This window comes from Ylistrum balloti, unplaced genomic scaffold (assembly GCF_031769215.1).
Source record: "Ylistrum balloti isolate Yb309-2 unplaced genomic scaffold, AGI_CSIRO_Ybal_v1 Utg369972, whole genome shotgun sequence".
In the NCBI taxonomy this organism is placed as follows: domain Eukaryota; kingdom Metazoa; phylum Mollusca; class Bivalvia; order Pectinida; family Pectinidae; genus Ylistrum; species Ylistrum balloti.
The window spans coordinates 171,458-195,037 of NW_026782064.1; the positions used below are offsets into that span (position 1 = coordinate 171,458).

General features: G+C 34.7%; 2 protein-coding genes across 2 annotated transcripts; both read left to right on the forward strand.

Moving 5' to 3' along the window:
* Positions 1 to 762: 762 nt before the first annotated feature.
* LOC132547745 (eukaryotic translation initiation factor 4E-like) lies at positions 763 to 10,685 on the forward strand. The gene is made up of 7 exons (XM_060211545.1): positions 763 to 816; positions 2,732 to 2,922; positions 3,211 to 3,274; positions 3,866 to 3,979; positions 5,642 to 5,781; positions 6,525 to 6,579; positions 7,089 to 10,685. Exons 1-7 carry the CDS (start codon positions 787 to 789, stop codon positions 7,146 to 7,148), a joined length of 654 nt encoding a protein of 217 aa, XP_060067528.1. The 5' UTR covers positions 763 to 786; the 3' UTR covers positions 7,149 to 10,685.
* A 3,680-nt stretch (positions 10,686 to 14,365) lies between these two features.
* On the forward strand, positions 14,366 to 19,864 carry LOC132547712 (uncharacterized). The gene is made up of 3 exons (XM_060211516.1): positions 14,366 to 14,465; positions 16,721 to 16,892; positions 19,807 to 19,864. Exons 1-3 carry the CDS (start codon positions 14,366 to 14,368, stop codon positions 19,862 to 19,864), a joined length of 330 nt encoding a protein of 109 aa, XP_060067499.1.
* The last annotated feature ends 3,716 nt before the right edge of the window (positions 19,865 to 23,580 follow it).

Genomic DNA, 23,580 nt, shown 5'->3' on the forward strand with positions numbered 1-23,580 from the left:
CAAAACAATTTTTATTTGATTTTTTTTCCAATGTGATTCATTCAACGAATCCTTTATTACTACTAAGTATTTCACTTGGTGTGATGAACTCTCGGATGTCAAAAATAAATATTTCATCCCTATATATCATGCTAACATTTGTATTTATATAACATGGTGCTGATCATGCAGTTAAGTTAATAAAAAAAAACACAGATTACTCTGTTTTACGTTTTTTTTATGTTTCTTAATTCTTGTACGGTATTATGTTTGATATGAAATTTTAGGTCTGAATTTTCAAGGGTCGGATTTTATTTATAAGTATTGAGTTCCATGTATACATCTAACATGATTATTGTCACAAACAAGTTGACAATCCAAATTAAAATAATATCAATCATTTTCGTTAACAAAGAAAAGAAAATAATTCCAGTAATAAGTAGCTGTGTGGTTTGCACCATGCCATCTAAGTCTCTGTGTCTTTAAATCGATACAGAAATCAAACTACCTGATATTCCATGAAAGATGTAAAAGCACCAAGAAAACGATTGTGTCCCAGGAGTTTCTTCCCTTGCACCACAAAGTTGACGCGTGTCCGAAAAATCAAGTCATTGCAAATAAAGGGAAATGTTAATATATAAGGCTCAATCTTTCAAATGAATAAAACAGCAATATAACTTGACGAAAAAGTGGTCATAGATAACATAGTTTCCGTATTTCTTCGACAAAAAGAGGCAGGTGGCTTACAGCCTCGTTTTCGATGCCGGTACCCCATGTGACTGGAACCCATATTGGATTTCGGACAACATGGCTTCAGTGCAAGTGGAGTTACCTGAGGTAAAATATTGATGTTTTGTAGAACTCTGTTCTCCTCCATTGCAGTGTGAGTGATATTTGTTTGAGTGACTGATATTGGAATATACAACAGTCAAATGGTAGTCGACGAGAAAGCGTAGTTGAACAGGAAACATGCCATGTGGAGCTCGAAACGGATAGAAAGTAAATTTTGTGTCGAATGTTTCCCGTACGGCACAACGTGGGTTGACAAGTATGGAATAAAAAGTAGCCAAACAATAATTTCAGTGACACGATATGAGAACATAATTTCACGGAAATCCCTGCTAAGTCTTATGTATGTTTGTTTATATCACACTCTTTAAAAGTACAACACACATGAATCACCACTGAAAATTGTAGCATTGTCAAGCGATGACGTTCATCTCCTTTACACCCCTCCCACGTTCTACAGTAACCCCCTCACCCTCACACTACATATACCATCTCTTCTATCGGTACTGACGTGGTTTGTTAAATAAATTGATCATGATATTAAGAACAACCCCAATATCCTTTCCTCATTTGGGATCCTGTGTTTAAACCAAAAAGAAGAATATGGCCTGAACTCCCCTCGAAGTCAATGATCCTTTAAAGTTGGACGTATCAATTTACATTATACAAGTGTGCAACTATAGCTCAACAGTGTTCCATATGGCTCATGTACGAGGCAGTAGCCAGTTTGATTGTCAGATGATTTGTTTGGAATCACTCATACATAAAATATCTCATTTCTTGTTTTGTCATAATTTTTTGGAACGTTCCAAGAAGGAATTTACATTGCCATCATATCTACATGTACCTTTCCAATCTTATCAATGGACTCATTTTGTCCGAAAAACATGATAATATGGACATGTTGATTAAAATTATCTAAAAAAAATGCAAGATGCAAGCTTCATCGATGAATATTGATTCATTTAACAACATTTTTCTTTTAAAAGATAACTGTTCATCAATTAAATTAGTAAGGGAATACAGACATTCATTTCTGAATGGTCACTGTTGTAGAATTTCCAAATGATATTGTTTTAACTCTGCACAATTATTACAGAACACTTTGTCCTCTCTCTTGCTCAGAAAAAGTATACCTTAAAAATACTGTTAAAAAAATCAAGATGGTGTTCCCATTCAACTTGATATAGCAGTACATATGTTGAAACAATTCCATACCTCATTTATAGCCACAACCATTAACTCTAGATGAACTAATATGAACCATAAAAGTTAGACTTTAAATACCAGGATTTGTTACATGTACAGTACTACTCAGCTTTCAAGAAAAACATACTGAATATATCTATTTGAATGAAAAGAAAGGGTACAAACATTGTACTCTGTGATTGCACATTACCTACCTGTAAATCTTGGTCACATTGAGCCACCTAGCTGTAGTATCATGTTTGCTTGGTGCCCATATGATCAGGAGCTACTGAAAGATATTGATGCAACCAAGATCAATTGGGTGACCCTTTCAGGTTTTACTGGTGTTGGACTGCAAGATGTGTACCAGGGCTTTTTCCTGCAGCTCTTTAGAACTTAATACTGATTTAATTCAGATGATGGCCAAATTCCCAAAATGTGTTGTTGACTTTTTAAAATTTCCATCCCAGTTGATCAATTTTCTTTTTAAAAAGGAATCTTCGCATTGTAATGTGTAATCTGCTTTTTTACATTCTAGAATATTTAAATGTTACTTTGTTTTCGCTGATGTACATTTGTGTTATTTGATCAGATGACTTTTGTGTGTCTGAGGCTATGATGTCTTGAATAAAATGAAATACTTTTCACAATCGCACCACCATTAGTGATACTTTAAGTTTTCCCAAGTAAATTGCAGAACCCATTTGTTATCTCTCCAATCTAACATAAACGGTTCATTTTTAACATAAATAAACTTGTATGATGCTTTGTGTAGGATTCCCATCCTGGAGAAGAAGAAGCAGCTGCAGAGGAAAACACAACTACTCTTTTGTCACCAGATGCCCTCATCAAACATCCCCTACAAAACAAGTGGGCCCTTTGGTTCTTCAAAAATGACCGCACAAAAGAATGGACAGCAAATTTGAAACTTGTCACCTCCTTCGACACAGTAGAAGATTTTTGGGCGTAAGTCATACAGTGGTGTTTCATTTGAATTGAATTGTTTATATCTTAATTCTGGTGTAAACTGTGTTTACATATCGATGACCTTGTGTCATTAGCCTGAATATAATTTGAATAAGTTTTTTTGAGGGAAGGTAATGTGATTTCAAAATGATTTATTAGATTTTTGTAAGTCACAGTGACATATTTTTAGTAAGCTAATTTGGGTAGACTTCACATTTAGCTTTATATAAAAATGCCAAAAAAAGACCCCAACTTTTAAGATAAAATGTATATTTTTAACATTTGCAGATTATATAACCATGTGCAGAAAGCTAGCAAGCTGCCATCAGGCTGTGATTACTCTTTATTCAAAGTGAGTTTAACTTGGTTACATTATATATACACCATTGGTGATATACAATTTGTATCTTTTGCTTTACTGGAAACAAGAGAAATTCTTTTGATGGAATAACAGTTCAGGAGTTCTTCAAAGAAAAATTTTATTTAGATGTGTTTTTTTTTTAGACTTGTCTTCACTACATAAGGAAGAAAAGAAGAAAGATTAATGTTGTATTGGTCTGTACAGTTAGGACTGCTTGTCTGTTACTGAAAGATTCACAAAAATTGACAAGGTTTTATGATCAAACTCATATTACATTGTATAACCAATGAATTACAAAACTATATAATTGATCAGGATTTGACAAACTGCAATTATCTTATGTAAATGTTATGTGGTGTACATGTTCATAATTTGACCGAAGTCTTCGCATGAAATATACTATTATTGAAAATTTCCTTTAAGCATTGATCAATAATTAATGTTATCAATGAATTAAACTGTTTTGGGATAAGGATTTTCTTTTCCCATTGATGCTAACTTTAAAATATCTGAATAGAAATAATATGTGTGAGGGAATACTTCAGATATAGAAGTAGTTTAACTGTAAAACTTACTCATTAGGATGGTATTCAGCCAATGTGGGAAGATGGTCAAAACAAAGATGGAGGTCGATGGTTAATAAATCTCAACAAACAACAGAGACATACAGATCTGGACAATTTTTGGTTAGAAACGGTGAGTCTGATGAAGGATACATGAATTGTTTTATTGTTCTAATTACCAGTCATAATCATTATTTCTTGATGTGATACATGAAAGGAAATCATGACACTCAAAATTTTGACATTTAAAACAAGATTTTGCTCATTCAAGTCAAAAATGAATTAGTGAAATGTTTCCTCCTTCATTCTGTATGTTACTACAAACTTTCAATTTTTACTCTTTTTTTTTCTCTCTTTTTTTTAAACCATGTACTTCAATTTTTTTACTTTAGCAGTCGCACCATTTTCATCTTTACATTCAGTTGCATACATCTAAAATAAAAGAACTAAAATACATAAATATTGTTACTACCAAACAGGTAAATAATGAAGTCATATGGTATAATAAAGACTCTTAGTGTTATTTCAAATATTATATTGAACACATTCAGGGTTAGAAAAATCCACTTGTCCGCTCGTCTAGACGAGTCAAAGCTACTTGTGAACAAGTGATTTGTTTCAGCTACTTGACCGATGGGGGAGTGAAATTTGTAGTTCTGCCTATTGAATATTCCATAATAAATGACGTTTATCAGCTTAAACACTCTTAAAACTAATTTAAATCCACCGATAGTCGATCAAATACATCGATTAGTATCCTTGTTTACACCATGTGTCAAGACTCGGGCTGATCCAGACTACGCAAAAACCTATTACGTCACCAAAAATGTTGTAAACAAGGTTGTTTTGTGTACTTAGTTACTGTCAAAAAGTCAATGTTCTCACTTGCGTTAACACTGAATTAAATATGAGTAAAACAATAAAAGCAAGTGTTGAGTTCAAACATTAAATATAGAAATTGATAATAAAATTTGTGGGCTCACAAATCCAAAATGTGGTCACTAGCATCAATACCTGAAATGTGCATCAACATTGCAAAATTCATGTTCCCAAACAACTCCCCTTCAGGCCCATGGATTTGATCCAGAACAGTGAAAAAAACCATGATATTCTAGAGAAAAAAAAATATCTGGGAGAAATAAGTGCTCAACATCAATTTGAGAAAAGAGAAGCTCAAGCAAAATTGCTATGTGCTATTAAGCCCTATGGGATGAAGCAATTTTCGGTTGATGCCAAAACACTGAAACAGCAATAAATGACAATTCATTCAAAAACTGTCTTTTTTTTGTATTGGCATAAGTGTTTTAAATATTTTGGAAATAGTGGGAATATTTTGTTTGCCAGATTTTAAGGTAATTTGGTCAAAGATCAAAGATCATCAACACTCTGAAGTAAAACTGCCAATTTACTCCAATCCTCAATGTTTGTTTAGGAATATGCATTTCAAAGTTGTAGGCAATGATACAAATATGATTTTGGACTGTTTCAAGGTCACAGGGTAAAAGGTCAAAAAGACTTTGTATAATTTAATCATTTTTCATATTGCAGAAAACACCATGTTCTTCACCAATGTTTTAAGTGCCACACAGAGGTTATTTAAGGGCATGTCACTTTTGGTTTTAGAGGAAGTTTGATCACTCACAGAAAAATACATGTAAACACTAGGATTTGAATTTTTGCTCCTTGACCTCAGGCGACTTTCATGACACAATTGACCTCTTGTATGGTTTTAAATTTGACACAACAGAATTGAAAGAAAAGAGAGATCTATATCTCAAACATTTTTATTTTACAGCTACTGTGTCTAATAGGCGAGTCATTTGAGGAGTTTAGCGATGATGTCAACGGTGCAGTGGTGAATGTACGAAACAAGGGAGACAAACTCAGTTTGTGGACGAGAGACGCTACACGGCCAGACGCAATCATGAAAATAGGGTATGTAATATCTGAGAACAATCTTAATTCATTGAATATGAAATTGAAACATTTTGACAGATTTTTATGCTCTCGGATCGAAAGATCTGGGGCATATTGTTTTTGTGTTCACTGTTTGTCTGTTGTCAACGCTGACCTCGCCTGTAACTATTGCGTCATATTTGGCATGTGTGTTCCTTTTGACAAGACCTTTCTGATGGTGCCTAAATTTTTGATCACGTGACCTTGCCTGTTACCTTTGACCTACATTTGAAAAATTGTGCATGTAGTTAGCACATACCTTACACAGTACAGGTTTAATGTCCCTCTTCAAAATCTGTTGCATTCATGCAGAGTGTTTCACTTGTTTTTGTGCTGTAACTTAATATTGGTTAGATTCTATGCCCCTCCAATGTGCTGTAGTAACTTGTCTGGAGTTACATATTTTCACCCATCCATTCACTTTAGTGATTAGAAATTTAATTGACTTCAATATTCTAGTTAATATTTAAGTGTAATGGTCATTAAATTTTCTGTGTAGTTAAATTTGGTACTATGCCAATTTACTTATACAATACTGATGCAAAGAGAAAGATGTCAGATAATTTTGTCAGATACTTTAAAACATACAAACATGTAGATTTTACAGAATATCCCAAATTTCCAGTGCCAGTGTATGTTATGAATGTTTTTACTCTGTTCATAATATTTATTGACATCGTCTTACCTGATTTTTAAAGTTTGTCTATGTCTTTATTTTTCAGAAAAAAATTAAAGGACAGTCTAAAAATACCCATCAAAATTGCAATAGGTTTCCAGGTAAGTTTCTTTACCTCTGCATAGACACCAGTTCACTTTCTCCCCTGTAAGGACCTCAAATGAATGATAGGACTATCTTAGATCATCTGGTCTTATATCTGTTCATGTCTTTAAACATTTCCAAAATCTTTTTATGATTTTAGTCCTTAAATATGCTGCATCAGATGTTACACTTGTTAAAAAAAACTTTGAATTTCCATGGCAAATGAAAGGTTTACAATATACCAAGGCAGCTGTTTTTGTAAAACATTTTTTGTTGCAGAAATGAAAAAAAAAAATAGGGATAGTTCAGCATTTGTTTGTTCATACTTTGGATTATAGATGTTATAGATATTGGTATCTTATTACCAGGTCAGCATTCGTTTGTTCATACTTTGTTTTATAGATGTTATAGATGGTGGTATCTTGTTACCAAGCATTATTAGATCCTTTCAACAAATTAGTTTAAATTTGCTTTGATGATTTCATTACATCAAAAATGTTTGAGAGTTTTCGTTATTCTATTTCAGGCACATACAGACACCATGACAAAAACAGGATCCACGGCCCGGGACCGGTTTAGAGTATAACAGTAGGACCTTAGTCACAGAATGATTGGCCTGTTTGTTTGTGTGTGTGCCTGTTGCGAGTAAGTGAGAGAGCAAAACTATTACATTGGATCGCAAGTGACAGCGGGATAAGAAATGGATGTGAAATATGGATCCTGTCTGTCGGTACAAGCCAACCAAACAGACAACAGACTCAGATGGAAGGAATTCTGTCTACATTTTGAGAAGGTTTGCCTCCATCAAGTCATGTCCACATATCCAGGTCTGTTTGGTACAAGTCTGTATTATGTAGAACATTTCTGTCTTGTCTGGTCTCTGATAGTGATGTCTTCAAGAAATGGTAATCTTGCTTTAAAAGCCTTAAGATTCCATCTAGTGGGAGACCCAGTCGGGACATTTGATGAAAGATGTTTTATGTTTTAGTCTAGAATCCATTTGCCAGCAGTCGTAATATGTAGTTGAGCAAGTTGGCATGTGGCGACTAGGAACAAAATCCCAGTTGTCTGACGGTCAGTGTAAAAAATGTTTGTTTTGTGTGGTTATTGATTGAAAATGGTAAGTACCCAGGTTTGACAAAGACATGTTTTGGAAGTTCAGTTGTTTGTAACCTGTAGCATTTCATGATATATTTTGTGTGAATCAAATTTCTTACTGTTGATGCATTTGACACACATTGACCTCAATGTTCAAAGCCAAATGTAATTCATTACTTTGATAAAAAGTTTTATTGGAATGTTTATAAATTCTTGTCAATAAAGAACTTGTAGTGATCATATTTGAATATAGAAAAATTTGATCTCATGCTTGTATAAGATAGATTTCATCATAAGGAGAAACATTATGAATTGGTTTTGAACTCTGAACATGTCTTCGTCGAAGTTGAAGACTTCACCTTGTAGTATGAGTTGGTAAAAATGTCATTTCAAATTGTGTGCTGTTTTAGCTACCCAGCCCACTGTAATGAAAATCTAGAATCCAATTCCAAGTTTTCTAACACCACAATTTACAAGTAGCTATCACCATACATATGACGGCTTTTGTGCAGTTACAGGAATTGTTGCCAGCTTTTTCAATATTTGTAGATATGACCGGAAGTTCAGCTTCATAAAAGAATTTTTTGTTAGATAGATTGCGTATTAATTTAAACAAGACTCTGTTGAATTCTCCCGAAAAGGTTTTTATTTCATTTACACTGGTATCCGACAGTGTTCATAGTTATACAAAAACGGATTAGACAGATCCAGGTTTTGAATAATTCCATGAGAAATCTGTCTTACCTGTTCTTGTAAAAGGAATTATGATGTAAATATATATTTGTTCAACAGATGCATTTTTGTGTGTGTGTATGTGAAGCTCATTGTTTCTTTGCTCGTGAGAATTAATCAGAAAAAAAACTTGATATCACCATGTACTGTATAGCCGGTCATTTTCACTGTCAAAGTTTTCGCAATTTTCTTTCACAACAAATGGATTGTTAACAGGAAATTAAAATTAAGCATTCTAGATGTAAAAGGACATCTAATACATCTGAGTATTTCATGGATGAAATGTTCTTGATCATATATACTGCAAAAAAGCGAAAGTATGTCCATGCGAATATAACCAGCTATATAGTATGTTTCATTGGAAGGCATTAATACAGTTATTTATTCATTTGCCTTTTGTTGTCCCCGCCATTAAATTTCATATGCACATTTCAGTTTGACAGAGGAAGGACTTTTAAGATAATTAATTACTGGAAGAGATTATTCAAAACATAATTCTATTTCCATTAACCTTTGATGATCCTTAGGAATAAACTTTGAGGGAAAAAGTTATTTCTTTTTTACCTAACTTTCTGCTGTACTTTTAGTTTTAGAAAGTTATGTATAATTTAGAAACTATGGCTAGTCCTTCAGGTCAAAGGTTTTAAGTACCTTACTTATGTTGCATGATGAATCTTTAACCAGTACAGTTAAGTCCAGTAAAAACAATCCAGAAATAGGGATTAGAAAGGTACATGGATACAGATTCAGTTTGAAACATTGTTAATATTCTCAGAATGCCTCTCATAATATTATTGCTTGGGTAAGATTTCCAAGTACAGACAAGCAGTTTCATAACTAACTAATGTTGTCTGGGAAATATTGATGTATGATGCCATCTGTCAGGGGAGGCAATCATGGTCAAACAGTATCATGTAAAAGGTTGAGAAAAGAAAGACAAAAGTTGGACTACATGTACAGACAGTTACTATTATAATTCAAACAAGGTACACCTTCTCACCACAGTTGATTGTCAAGGTATAAAATTTTGTGATGTGTGGCACTTAAGTATTAAACAATATATCAGTATAAGTGTTGTTACCTGTTTTTAGCTTCATGTTGGGTCCTGAAAGATTTTGATCATTATTAATTGAAATACATGCTTACAATCCTCTCAAGTGAAGACAGTGCTATGGACATCTTGTTGATATGATTCTTGTTCTGTGCCCTGGAAAGGCTTGGTGTTACATTCTGTAATTGGTATGTTGTTCATTACATCCAAAAGAAAACACAATTTTTCTGGAAAGAAGTAACCTGTGATTGACTTCAAATACATTTATTGCATTATTTCATGGAACAGTTTGACTTGTAGCTCCAACATTTGTTTTACTTGTAATGTTTCATTTGACATGTTCAACAAACAAACATGTTGTGATACCAATCTTTGGGCTATTCTGGTAAAACTTTATCCCTACAAAGTGAATCACTTCTATCTCTGGTTTCTTGTCTGTTACTTCTAAACAAGTTACCAATTCTAAAGGTGATACTGCTATAAAAACCAAGTCCGGGGATGGAACAGATGTTTTACTGGAATAGCCTTTTATGATATTTGAAACATTTTCTTCAAAATTTTTCACTTTAAAGAAGAGATATTTCACAGACGTAAAAAATCTGCCAGGTTTTGATACCCTTGGTATCATGTGAATATTTTCAGTAGTATTCTGGTAGCATTGTTAAAAGAACCCAGCAGTGGTTATGTTACAATTTCATGAACAGACCACACTGTATATAGAATGTTACTGGTCTCTATAGAATGTATGTTTGAGACCTATAGATGTGTAAGACTTTGATATCATTGCTGCATAGAGGATGATTAATATGTTGTTTAATCTAGTGCTAGTACTTTGTATGTCAAATGTTTCATGTTTTCTGTTGTTGCCTATCTATCGCAATTTGTCATTCTAGTGAAATAGCTTCTTAGAAATTACCTGTGGTCGTCAAGTGCATTCTTGGTTGTTTCCAAATTTGATAAAAAAAATTTCAGTCAACTTCAACAAAACAGTCATGAAAAAGCCATATTTGCAAGAATCTCCATGGAGACAGAGGAATTTATCATTTCTGACATATATCTTTTGCATCAGCTGTGGATAGATTACCAAGCTCACTTAAATTTTAGAAAACAAAAACATTCAACTGTCCATTCTGATCTATCAGAGTTACTTCCCTTGGTTTAATACTCCATGTAAAGAAAGTTTAGCATTTTATTTTGTTTTTGTGATCTGTATTTTCTGGTTATGCAACTTTTTTTTGGGGGGGGGGGATAATTTTGACATGTTGTGTATCCTTTAGAAAAGATTACTCAAAGTGTTCTCACTTGGTCCATTTTTGTTGGATGTTCACTGACATCAGATTTTGAAGAACTTGTTTTTGTGTCGGAATCATCATGTTTAATCAAATGTAACATTCTTTTCCTCCAAAATACATACCTACTGGGTCCTGAGTCATATTTAAAATGGAGCTTAGAAGGAAGACTAAGGGATGTGTTAATTTGGTAAAGATGTATTCATATTTATTTTCCATAAAAAACATTATAGGACATCTACCATAATTGCTATAAATGAAATTTTACAGAATAATGTCTGGCCATATTTTGAAGTACATGACCTTTTTGTTTTTTTCTTCAGTCTTGCATTCAAGGTTAGTTTGAATTTTTAGAATGATATATTACCATTCAATATCAGTGTGCCATTTATCCTGCATGTAGTGTCCATTATTGTAAAATGTTATTCGTTCTGTCCTCAGTGAGGAAGACAGCGCTGATGAAATAGAGGGATGCATGCTATGTCACAACATTCTAGTGGCTGTAACTTCTGCTATTAGTTATAGAATAACCCAAACTTATTTTGAATTTGTTGTGTTTTGGGGTCAAATGATTATCATTTCAAGCTCATTTTCTGATTATTTCTGTAATTGTTGAAATGTTTAATGCTGTTTATAATTACTACAAAATATAGATCGTGATACTTTTTGCATCATAATGCCAGGCAAAGGGGCAGAATATATATGTTATATATATATACAATGTAGTCACAGAGTGATACCTTCAGTAAATGATATTATCAGTACATAATATTACACATTTGTACTGATACTGAGCGTGAATGTAATCAAATTTTGTGCAAGGTAAAAGATCACTGCTGGTACCTTGCCTTGTGTTTCACTGTGTAAGGGAGGTTATGGAGGAGAAGAATTCTTGCTAGAGTATCTTCCAGAAAAGTGTTGAAAACATGATTGTCCACTAGACTACTTGCCATAGTTTTTCTACTCTCTGCTAGACTTTCAAACTTCAACTAGTACAGTCAAGTGGAGAAAAGTTGTAACTAAGGCAGATAATCTAGATTGTCTAATTGATCATTTGTGCAATCTCTCCCGGACTGCATTGCGGCCGTACCCTAGTGTATTGTGACTTAGGAATGACAGCCCTAATGGAGATTGCATCCTATGGTTTGACACTGATATTATTGATGCGATTGCAGTGGATGTCATTTTGTACGGTCAGTTTTGATATCATGGCTACTCTCTCGCCCAATAGAGTGACCATCATTATGTTACTATCTATCACTGCCTGTCTATGAGTGTTTGTCAGATGCCATGGTGAGGAGATCCAATAGGTGCTGACCGTTGCAGGTGCTGACCTTGCGGTGGCTGTTATGAATGTCGGTTTGTAAATGGTGTGAGAAAGACAGTGAGATATTACATGTGTCTGCCAACCCTGCCAGATGTTATCACAGTACCTGATTTCTTATGAGTAATAAACCTGATTCTCTAAGCTTAATTGACTCCTTGATTTCTGCTTAATGAAAATAGAACTTGCTTTGTCCAACTGAGAAATCACTGATTGTCATATTTATACAATGTATTCTTTGAACGTGGGTCTGTCTTGTGAAAGTCTGAATATGGATAACAGAACTTTAGCCCACTATCATCTGATGGTGGGTTGTTCAATTCTGCTTTCGTCCATGGTCCATTTATCCATAAACAATCCTTGCTACCTCAATTTCCTGAGAAGAACTGATTTATCTTGGAATTCAATACAGGTTCCTGTTCATTCCTATTTGTGCCATTTTGATTATGAAACTGATTTGAATAATTATATATACATGTGTATCATGAATTACTGGATGATAAATTATAGAAGCTTACTTCTAGCACGACTGGCTTAACGGCTACGCGAGCATATGCTTTGGTGAGGTGTTCGACTGTTATCTCTCATTTGTTGGCAGTCTCTTTAAAATACTTCATCAAAAGTTATCGGATACATCTCTCAAGACCTTTATGCCAAATTTCCATATTCTAGAATGTCTTGTTATTCGATTGTGAGTTTGAATACATTAACATCGCTAATACATGTTGTTTTGAATAATACATGGACCATATACCTGGTAGAAATGATACACAAATATAATCATATTGGAGTTTAGTTTCATTTTCATTTCAATCCACTTTAGCATGTTAGGGTGACCATTTTCATTTTTTTAGCCCACCATCATCAGATGGTGGGGTATTCAAATCGCCCTGCTTGTTCCATTTCGTTCTTTCTTAAATTTCCAGGTTCCGTCCGTAAACAATTCTTGTTACCGCTATTTCTGGGAAAGTACTGGATGGTTCTTTCTCAAATTTCATATTCAGGTTCCCCTTGGTCGACAGTAATGCAGCACAAGCATATTTTCCTCGATATTCTATCATATTGATTCAAGACCATGTCCATTATCTACCTGTAACTGACTGCTATCTAATAATACTTTTGGATCTTTTTCAAATATTTGCTAATAGGTGCTTAATAAAAATATATTTTGCCATCATTGAGTACATTCAATGAAGACCAGTTCATGAACATTTACAAAACCTGTAACACGAAAAAAAAACCAAACAAACAAATCTTAAAGAACTGAAAACAGATCCTCAAATGGTGGGCGCCAAGATCCCTCTGGGATCTCTTGTTTTGTTTCAAAGTGAAACGGCTTACAAAACGGCAATGATGGAAGGTGGCAGGTACATTGGAACCTTTATACTCGGTTTCTATGCGCTTGTCATCAACATCAAACAGAGATGAATGCTCCCCGAAAACAACTCTGTAATTAGAGGTTGCCACTCCTGATGTGGTACACTGCACAAAAATTGTACTTCGTTATCATAAACATCATTTTTTAACCAAACAATATGGGCTTTTAGCCCACCATCAACAGATTTGATTCTGAGACTTTAACAGAAAACTAAATTGTCGACAGACTGCCATCTTAGAATTTGGCTTTGAAATTTTGCTATCGCAATTTCTTGAAAACTACTGTTTAGATCTTTTGCAAATTTCATTAATACTTTGTTGCCTGTTTTATTTTGATACTGATAAGCGAAAACAAAAATGACCCACAAGTGGCCATCTTGGTTTTTGGCTTTGCACCTTTGGTCCCTAGTTGTGACTATTTTAGTTGATCAGATAAACAAAATGGCCGACAGGCAGCCATCTTGGAATTCGCCTAATAAAGATTGTAATCCCTATTTCTAACGAAGTACTGAATGGATATCTCTCAAACTCCATGCTTATCTTCCCTTTAATCCCCTTGGTCTTAGGGCTGATCAGAAGAAACAAAATAGCCGACAGGCGGTCATTTGGATTTGGCAGATAAAGATTATCATCGCTATTACTACTGAGGAATGTTCAAATTTCTCATCACTAAGAGCAAAAACCGAGAAAAGATGGGAAAAGATCCTACCTTCAAAGATCAAATAAAAATAAAACAATGTTTGCGCCAAGATCTCTCTAGGATCCCTTGTTTTAATATATTACGTCACTATACCATTACGTGTATTTACAGCGAGAGAAAGAGTTGTTTCTGTCACTATATTTAGCGAGAAGGGAAATCCAGCTATATTTAGAATACACGTAGGTTACTTTTACTTACTCCGGTGCACGAGACCGATATCAGATAAAACACGATGGCTGCCTGTAACGAAGTATTCGTATCATGTGGTGAGAACCTATTTTGTGCCGCTGACAAGACTTGTCGTCTGAAATCGGAAGACATTCCTCATGCAGGTAAGATGATTCAGTCATCATGTGTAGTGGAGCATCGCAATGATGTTGATCATATAGAAAACTAGATCAAAAATACTTCTGGAGTACGGTACGTAAACTTCTTGAATAAACCGTTGAAAATGTTTCTAAGCGTACAGCTATATGAAAAAGTGTACCCTATATCCGACCATATGCAAGCTACACCCCTCACACCATTTTTAGCCCACCATCATCAGATGGTGGGGTATTCAAATCGCCCTGCGTCCGTCGTCCGTTGTCCGTCCATCTGTCCGTAAACAATTCTTGTTACCGCTATTTCTGGGAAAGTACTGGATGGTTCTTTCTCAAATTTCATATTCAGGTTCCCCTTGGTCCCTAGTTGTGCATTGTACCTTTTTGGACTGATCTGAAATCAAGTTGGCTCACAGGCAGCCATCTTGGATTTTGGAAGTAAAAGTTTGTTACCGCTATTTCTGGGAAAGTACTGGATGGTTCTTTCTTAAATTTCATATGCAGTTTGCCATTGGTCCGGAATCAGTCAGCCATCTTGGATTTTGAGAATAAGATCTTGTTACCGCTATTTCTGAGGAAGTACTGGATGGATCCTTCTGATATTTCATAGGTATTGGTTTCCCTTGGTCCTTAGTTGTGCATTGTACATTTTTTGACTGATTTGAAATCAAGGTGGCCCACAGGCAGCCATCTTGGATGTCGACACTGTGTGTAATACAGTAGTTTGTTATCGCAACGACAGGATCCTTCTCAAATTTCAAATTTAGCTTCCTCTTGGTACCTAGTTAAGCATTGTTCCATATTTAAAATGATCTGAAAAACAAAATGGCCTATAGCTCTCCATCTTGGATTTGAACAGCGAGTAATTGTTTTATGGCTATTTCTTACCTACATGATCAGTCATTCTCAAGTTTCAGATTTTCTAAATTAAGTAAACATTGATAAATACACTGTCTAGGGTATGTATACTAAACCATGCAATGAATTGAGCTAATGGCATATGGGTTGACACATGAGAAGTAACAGAAGAATTGATTCATTAAAAATGTCAATAATTCCTAATAATTAAGTGTTGATGTTACAAAAACATTAATGTAATAAAATAAAATATAAAATTAAAAAAAAAGTTTTAGAAAAAAACTTTTTTATACTTTTATTATACTTGTTGTCATCATCATCACCATCATCATCATCATCATCATCATCATCATTCATCATCATCATCACATCATCATCATCCATTTTGAATTGAATAAGTATACAACTTAATAAAGGGTGTTCATTTTATCACTATATCCCTATAAAAAATATCTTGTGCCATCATTGAGTACATTCAATGAAGACCAGTTCATGAACATTTACAACGCCTGTAACACAAAAATAAAATAAACAAATCTTCAAGAGCTGAAAACAGATCCTCAAATGGTGGGCGCCAAGATCCCACTGGGGTCTCTTGTTAAGTAATCTGACCCGATGAGTCGAGATGACCCTATAGCCATCATTTTCCGTCTGTCAACTTCTTTTCTAAAACTCTATACTCCTCTTTCATACATGGATAGATTTCAGCCAAATTTGGTCAGATGCATCATTGGGTGAATGTTATTATTTCTTGCAATTCATAATTTTGGATTCATCAGATTTGCCAGACCATAATCAGAGAATTCTGTGGTTTGTCCGTCCGTTCGTCGACTGTCAGATGACTGTTAAGTCCATGGCCCTCTTGTTTAGATTTCTGTATTTTGTATTCACAAAACACTTGGACAATTTTAGTACACTGAACACGATGTGCATATTTGGTTTTTACAAGGTCAGGTTTTAAATCACTCGAGGTTTATTTATACAACGCAAAACATTCGTCAGATATAGAAACTACGATCCGTACTACCGTGATAGATAAATAAAATGTAAGTATTTATAGATATGACGCAGGGCTCCGCTTCATATCGACATACAGAAATATATCATTTGTATGGCGAAGCAGCGGCTTTTACCAGTTAATCCTCAGGACCCGAATAGAGAAAAGGCGGGTTAAGCACGTGCAGGAAGGGGTGCATGATATGAGGGTTGACCTCATAACGACTTAAATTCGCTGCCCGCGGTAAAATCTTGACGGATAATACAACCCTATATCGTATTTCACGTGAATTACTTTCCTCTAGATTTTAACTTTCTGTAGACCGCCAGAAATTATGTGTGCATAAATTTAATGACTTTGTGATGAACAATAAACATGATCACGTGACCAGACACTCTCATTTTCACAGATCCCTGTGGAATTCAGAACTACATGTTGATTCTCTTGGTGATGTTCGTCATCTGCCTTGCCATCCTTTCTACAGTTCTCTGGATTCGTCATGCCTCACAAAAAAAGATCGAAAATGTGATGAAAAAATATCACCTGAAAAATGAAAGAGCGCTGGAGGAGACCCTGAAAAAGTACATGATTTTTATTTATTTATTTATTTTCATTTTTATTCACATATTATTACACATTTCAAATGACGTAACACATGGGGTTATTTCGGGGTCCTTGTTACATTAAGCACAAATATAGCACTTTCAGTTTCAGACGTTTTCGTTTTCAAAACTTAACATTAAAAATTACAATCACAAACATTTATATATAACTTGTCATACTGCACACATAGATCTCGTCTATAATCAACATTACATATGCTGTCTCATTCTTTTTTTCATAAATTTTACACCATACACACAAATAACATTTACTGTAGAATGTTATAAGAATTAAAGTTATTCCATCCATTATATCTATTCTATCAAATAACATCCCCAATCCAAGTCCATTCTTTCTTCTCTCAGACGCTGACATTATGTATTTACCAAGATGGCTTAATTTTACACATTTATAGTTTGTTTAAATTTAAACAATACACTCGGGCGATGGATATATAATGGCTAACTTTAGAGTGAATATCTGTATAAACTGGACACTTATTTACAAAAGGATACCTACCATTAGTACATAAGACACAGTCTGTTCTTTCCATCAATATCTTTGTATCTTACTAGTCGTGTGCTGACTTCTCAGTTTTGCGATTAGCTTTAAAAATCAATATATATATATATATTTCAAGTATATTTGCAAAGACAATAGGTATACAATGTGTTGATATAAGTAACTTTCAGAAAAAGACTTAATCTTCTTTTTTCTTTTATTTAACCTCCGATCGTAATTATACATGACAAATGAGAATGTCAACAAAAAAGCGGTTGAAATTTTATTACAGTTGTGACATTTTAGGTGTTTTCCTAGAACTTCAGATCATGAGATATAAATTTACACAGCTATACACATACGTTATTATCTGCAGTTATCAAGCTTATCAACTTGTACATAGTTGGAACAGTATAGTAGACACTATCAATATATAGGCGTCTAATATCAGACAAATGGTTACACAATAAATAAATGGTGATATTGGTCACCGATTTCATCAACATTACATAATTCACATTCCCTGTCATTCCTTGTAACATCATTCCCATCTGCCAACCTCCCTAGGGAGACTGATGGTTTGCCGTTCTGTTAGACACTGCCTGTAATAAGTTGGAATGTTTCTTGGTAAATAATCTAAGTTCAGTTCAGGCTGACATAGTTTATACAATGAACCTTGCTCGAGTTTTCAACAGACCGTGACCAACTTTGTACATAGTGATCGTATAATGTTTACTGGCAAGTTTTAACCAATTAAAATGGCTGGCTATACCATACATCACCCATACCATATTCTTCTCCTAATAAACAGTAACCAGGGAATATGACAAAAATCATTTGAATAATTATAATGTGATAAAAAATTGTAAGTCCAAGCAACTCTGTTGAAATACATCGGCCATTCGGCGTCCATCGACCGAAGGGATAAACGAGACACCTAAATTTGCGCTACCGCTCTCGATGTTACTTTATAACTTTGTAGTATGTTCTATGTATGTGATGTAATTTATGTAGTTTTTGTGTCTTGATAAAGGGACAAATTACCTCAAAAATTTGACAATTCGCTTGTCCGTACTGTCGTTATTACTTCATTGGTCATATATCTATTCCAGTAATACACATCCAACGAATACTTGTTTCACGGTAAGGATCCAGCACCAATATTGGACCATACCGTCGATATCACACACACACACACACACACACATACAGCATATCTACAGTAACCAGTATATTTTCTCAGGTAACAAATCACACAAGTAAAAACACGTGTAATGAAATATATACTTAGTATGAACTTACTATAATTGGTCTGTCATTATCTTTGTCTTATAAATAGTAAACAAATCAGGAACCTTCCCTCCCAATGTGATGTTGATTATCTGTTAAGGTAACCCTAACAGAAGTATATATACACCAACACTACAAACTGGCAGTGGACTCTATATATTGGACACACTCTCGGATAATAATAGGGAAAAAAGTATATATACACCAACACTACAAACTGGCCGTGGGCTCTATATATTGGACACACTCTCGGATAATAATAGGGAAAAAAGTATATATACACCAACATTACTGGGGGATCTCTTTATGCATTAATTAATTAATTCCCCGTCCATGAGAATAACCTGATCGATCCGTCCCTCCCCCGTTCAGAATATCCTGGCCTACCCCTCTCCCATACAGAATAAACTGATCGATCCGTCCCTTCCCCGTTCAGAATATCCTGGCCTGCCCCTCTCCCATACAGAATAACCTGATCGATCCGTCCCTCCCCCGTTCAGAATATCCTGGCCTGCCCCTCTCCCATACAGAATAACCTGATCGATCCATACAGAATAACCTGATCGATCCGTCCCTCCCCCGTTCAGAATATCCTGGCCTGCCCCTCTCCCATACAGAATAACCTGATCGATCCATACAGAATAAACTGATCGATCCCTCCCTCCCCCGTTCAGAATAACCTGCTCTGCCTCTTCCCCATACAGAATCGACCGATCCGTCCATCCCATGTTCAGAATTCACTGACATATCCCTCCCCTTGCTCAATATCGTCTTAACCGTCCCTCCCGCCCTCAGAGTCACCTGGTCCGTCCCTCTCCGGTTAAAAAAAATAAGTCCGTCCCACTCCCGTTCAGAATCACCTGCTCCGTCCCTCCCCAGTTCAGAATAACCTGGTCTGCCCCCCCCCCCCAGCTTTCCATTAAGAATCACGTGATCCGTCCCTTCCAGTTCATGATTCACTGACAGATCCCTCCCCCGCTCAATATTCTCTTGTCTGTCCTACCTGTAATAGCTGAAGCTATCTTCTTTCTTTGTTAGTTTTTTCTTTCAATAGTTTACGAATATATTGTAAGTGGCTTTTCTCCCTACTTTTTATTGCAGCTCCATCACACATCGTGGGTCGGGGAATGACGGGTTTACATTTACAAATGGTGAGTAATGACTGGTTTCAAATTTCAAGAATCAATTCCTTGCATATATGTTTTCTTGTATATATGTAAATGTATATGGTACTCTGTTGTAATGAACTTTGATTTTTTATTTCCCTTTTTATCTTTCTATTACATATTGTTCCGGATGTAAGAAGATGACAGAACAAATTTGAGATCACATCTGGATGTGGTTTGAATTACTTCTCAACAATGACAGTACCTTTGCCGAAAATTGCATTCCTGATTTTAGCCCAAAGTTGTTTTTCCTTTTTAATGTAGAATCAAATTTCGAAGTTTTCATTTGGTGAACTTTTAGATTGTGGCTGTATTCAGGTTTCTTTTGTTTGATGAAACTACTATGTGATAAATTTATTAGTCAATACAATACATTATCAAGAGCAAATTAGAAGAAAGCAGAGAAAAGGTAATTAAAAAAAATTTAAAGAACAAATGAAAATCACATCATAATAGGCGCCAGGAGCCTTCTGGGGCCTCGTGTTGTAAGTGATATTATTAATTCCCAACAAGGATGATAAAATAATTCACAACGTATTCTCCACATCTTTCATTTAACAACAGTCAGATATCGGATATCTGGATTCAGTCTAGTCTGACCTTGGGCTTTTTGGGCTCTGTACTATCTTTTCAGTACAATGAGTTCTAGCTGTGTGTAAAGTTCTTGAGAGTGTCGTAACGGAATAACGGGGAAATATTATCCCGAGGTATGTGCTACTATGGAGGGAAAGATAGAGCGACCAAAGAAAATAGAGTGAATCACAAGAGAGTTTGTTTTTTTCCATATTTACATATGTACTCAGATTACAGATATATTTTAGCGCAATACCAAGGCATTTATTTATATTTACAAAAAAAAATTTAAAAAATAATAATAAAAAAACACGCAATACTTAAATTGACAAGGAAAATACGAATACAATAATTAACTTTCAACTATGGTAAGATAACAGTACTACTGATTATACAGCACTCAGACTGAGAACTGACTGTACTAACTGGGTGAAAAGCAGTCATGCATACAGTTTATTTTCATGGTATAATATACCTTGTGTATTTTTATGCTACAATCAGATTGTTTTGTTAAGTATTTTTATTTTAAGGTGATTTTTTTATTCATTTTTAGCCAATAATACATGTATGGTGCTTTTATATATGCATAACATAAATATTTTCGGTTGAAGACGGCGCGACGAATGTCTTCCTCCGTCTGATTTTGCAGTCTACAATCTCACTTTTAAACACTCGTAACTTTTGTAAGTTATGTGGTAAAAAGTATCTTAATTTGTTTTCATTTTATATGAGAATTAAAAAAAAACTCGTTTCAAAGTTTTAATTTTGCTCGCCAAGTTTGCAAAAATAAATATACTAAGACTCGTTTAATGAAAATTCCATTCGGGATGAAAGTATCTAGTATTTAGTCCGATGTCTTATTCAGTACTGTGTGTTCATCAAAGGTCTCCGTTCACCATGGTCAATAACTTATTAATACTACAATGTTGATTTACTTTTTTTAATCTAACCATTGATAAATGTATATTGTTTATTATATGTTTATGATTCAGTATTATTGTTAACCGAAGAAAATAATATTAAACGGAGAAAAGAATATATCCATTTGTTTACTTGTCATTTGTTTACTTGTCATTTGTTTACTTGTCATTTGTTTGTTGAGGGCTACTTTTTATACTAGTATGGTGTTGAGCTGTTTTTCTGTTAGATGGTTGCCGTGGCGGCCGTTTTGAGTTTGGTATGGGTCCAGATTTTAGTTATTACCATTTGTGGACAAAACGGAAGCGATAACACGATTTTCAAGAGGGTGGTCATCTTGAATATCACATGGATTAGAAGGTTGTCTTGGACCAGCTATAATGATATGGTCACCTGCCAACTTACAAGTAGTGGCCTTGTCTTTGTAATATCACCCATTTAGATCATCAACCACAATTTATTTTTAACAATACTTATATAGAACTTACAGATCATCACAAACATTTAGGAGTCATACTGAGTAATGATGGATCATGGAATAAACACGTAGAAGAAGTTATTAAAAAGGTATCTAAATATATAGCAACTTTACGTAGGTTAAAATTAATTCTAAGCAGGCACACTTTAGAAAAAATGTATCTCACATACATAAGGCCACTATTAGAATACGCCTGTGAAGTTTGGGATAATTGTGGAGTTAATATGTCATCAAATATTGAAAAAATTCAATTAGAGGCAGCCCGAATTGTGACTGGTTTACCCATTTATACTAGATCTGACTTTCTACTAAATGAAACGGGCTGGGAAGAACTTAAATTACGACGTCAACATCGCAAGTTATCTCTTTTTTATAATATAATTAATGGGATCGCACCATCTTTCCTCACTGACTTTATCCCTGAACATATTGGTAATCTCACCAGGTATGACTTACGAAATGCAGATCAGTTACGACAACCAACTTATCATCTTCAATCTATGTGTAACTCTTTTTTTCCTTCTACAACTGAACTCTGGAATAGATTAGATGAATCTTTAAAAACGGCTGGTTCACTAAAATTGTTTAAAACCAAACTACGTCCAAAAAACTCCAACAAGCTTAAATCGTGTTTCCTATCATATGGCCCCGTCAACTGAATATTCTTCATTGTCGTTTAAGAAATAGGGCAAGCTCACTCAACTATGACCTATTCAGAACCAATCTCATGAACTCAGCATCTTGCTCCTGCGGACATCCCTCTGAAGATTCCTTTCATTATTTAATTCATTGTTCGAACTACATTCAAATTCGTAACACCCTGTTCACCGAACTGTCGTGGTATCAGGGTGATATCTCGATAGATGTACTTTTAAATGGAGACGTACTACTAAGTTCAGCTGAAAACTCACTTTTAGCTAGAGCTGTTCAAAAATTTATTGATGCCTCTGGGCGATTTTGCTAGTTTCTGCATTTCTTCCTTTGTACTATATATTCCCTTCTTCCTTCCTCACCTATCCTCCTTTCTTCTTTACATCCTTCTTTTTTTTTTTGTTTCAATGAAAAATATTATGATTCAATATATTGTTACATTGCTTGTAGTTAAGTATTGTTTTACCATTCATGTAATGGAGAGGGCTTAATAAGCTAGGAAAAACTTGTGCCCAATCCAATTGTACAAAGTTTTGCAATGAAATAATTATTAAAAAATGAAAAAAAAATATTAGAACTTAGAGAAGTAGCGATAATGATGAACGATTAATAGACGGACGTATGGATATCAGAAGTGACACAACCATACAGCTTTAGAAGATTTAAAGTAAATTCATATTTATAACAAAAACAAAACACTTATATAGGGCATTGGCTAACATGATGCCATTCCATTTTTTAAGTAAAAAGACGAAATGCACTCAGCAGGTTGAAAACAAAGCGGCTATCATTCATTACGTAATACCCTCTTTACGTACCGAACAGCTGGTAGAAAGGCAATCAGGTTGAATTGTTTTATTTAAATATAGTCATTGTCAACTAAAGGAGAAGGGATGAGACACTTAATGAAGGACTGCACGTGAGGATTTCCGAACTAAAGTGTATCCACATTAAATACAACACTCAAACGGTAGATGAATTTCTCATTTTAAGATAAGTCTTTCTTTGGTACATAATGTCACCATAGAAATAGCAAATAGCGTTTGCACGAGAATAGCCAACAGTATATGAAGCATTAATTGCACGGTT

Excerpts from the sequence above, each read along its gene's own strand:
- LOC132547745 (XM_060211545.1), top strand. The coding sequence starts at position 787 with ATGGCTTCAGTGCAAGTGGAGTTACCTGAG. Across the intron at positions 5,782-6,524 it reads GACGCAATCATGAAAATAGG|AAAAAAATTAAAGGACAGTC; the intron begins GTATGTAATATC and ends TTTATTTTTCAG. Across the intron at positions 6,580-7,088 it reads AAATTGCAATAGGTTTCCAG|GCACATACAGACACCATGAC; the intron begins GTAAGTTTCTTT and ends ATTCTATTTCAG.
- LOC132547712 (XM_060211516.1), top strand. The coding sequence starts at position 14,366 with ATGGCTGCCTGTAACGAAGTATTCGTATCATGTGGTGAGAACCTATTT. Across the intron at positions 14,466-16,720 it reads GGAAGACATTCCTCATGCAG|ATCCCTGTGGAATTCAGAAC; the intron begins GTAAGATGATTC and ends TCATTTTCACAG. Across the intron at positions 16,893-19,806 it reads CTGGAGGAGACCCTGAAAAA|CTCCATCACACATCGTGGGT; the intron begins GTACATGATTTT and ends TTTTTATTGCAG.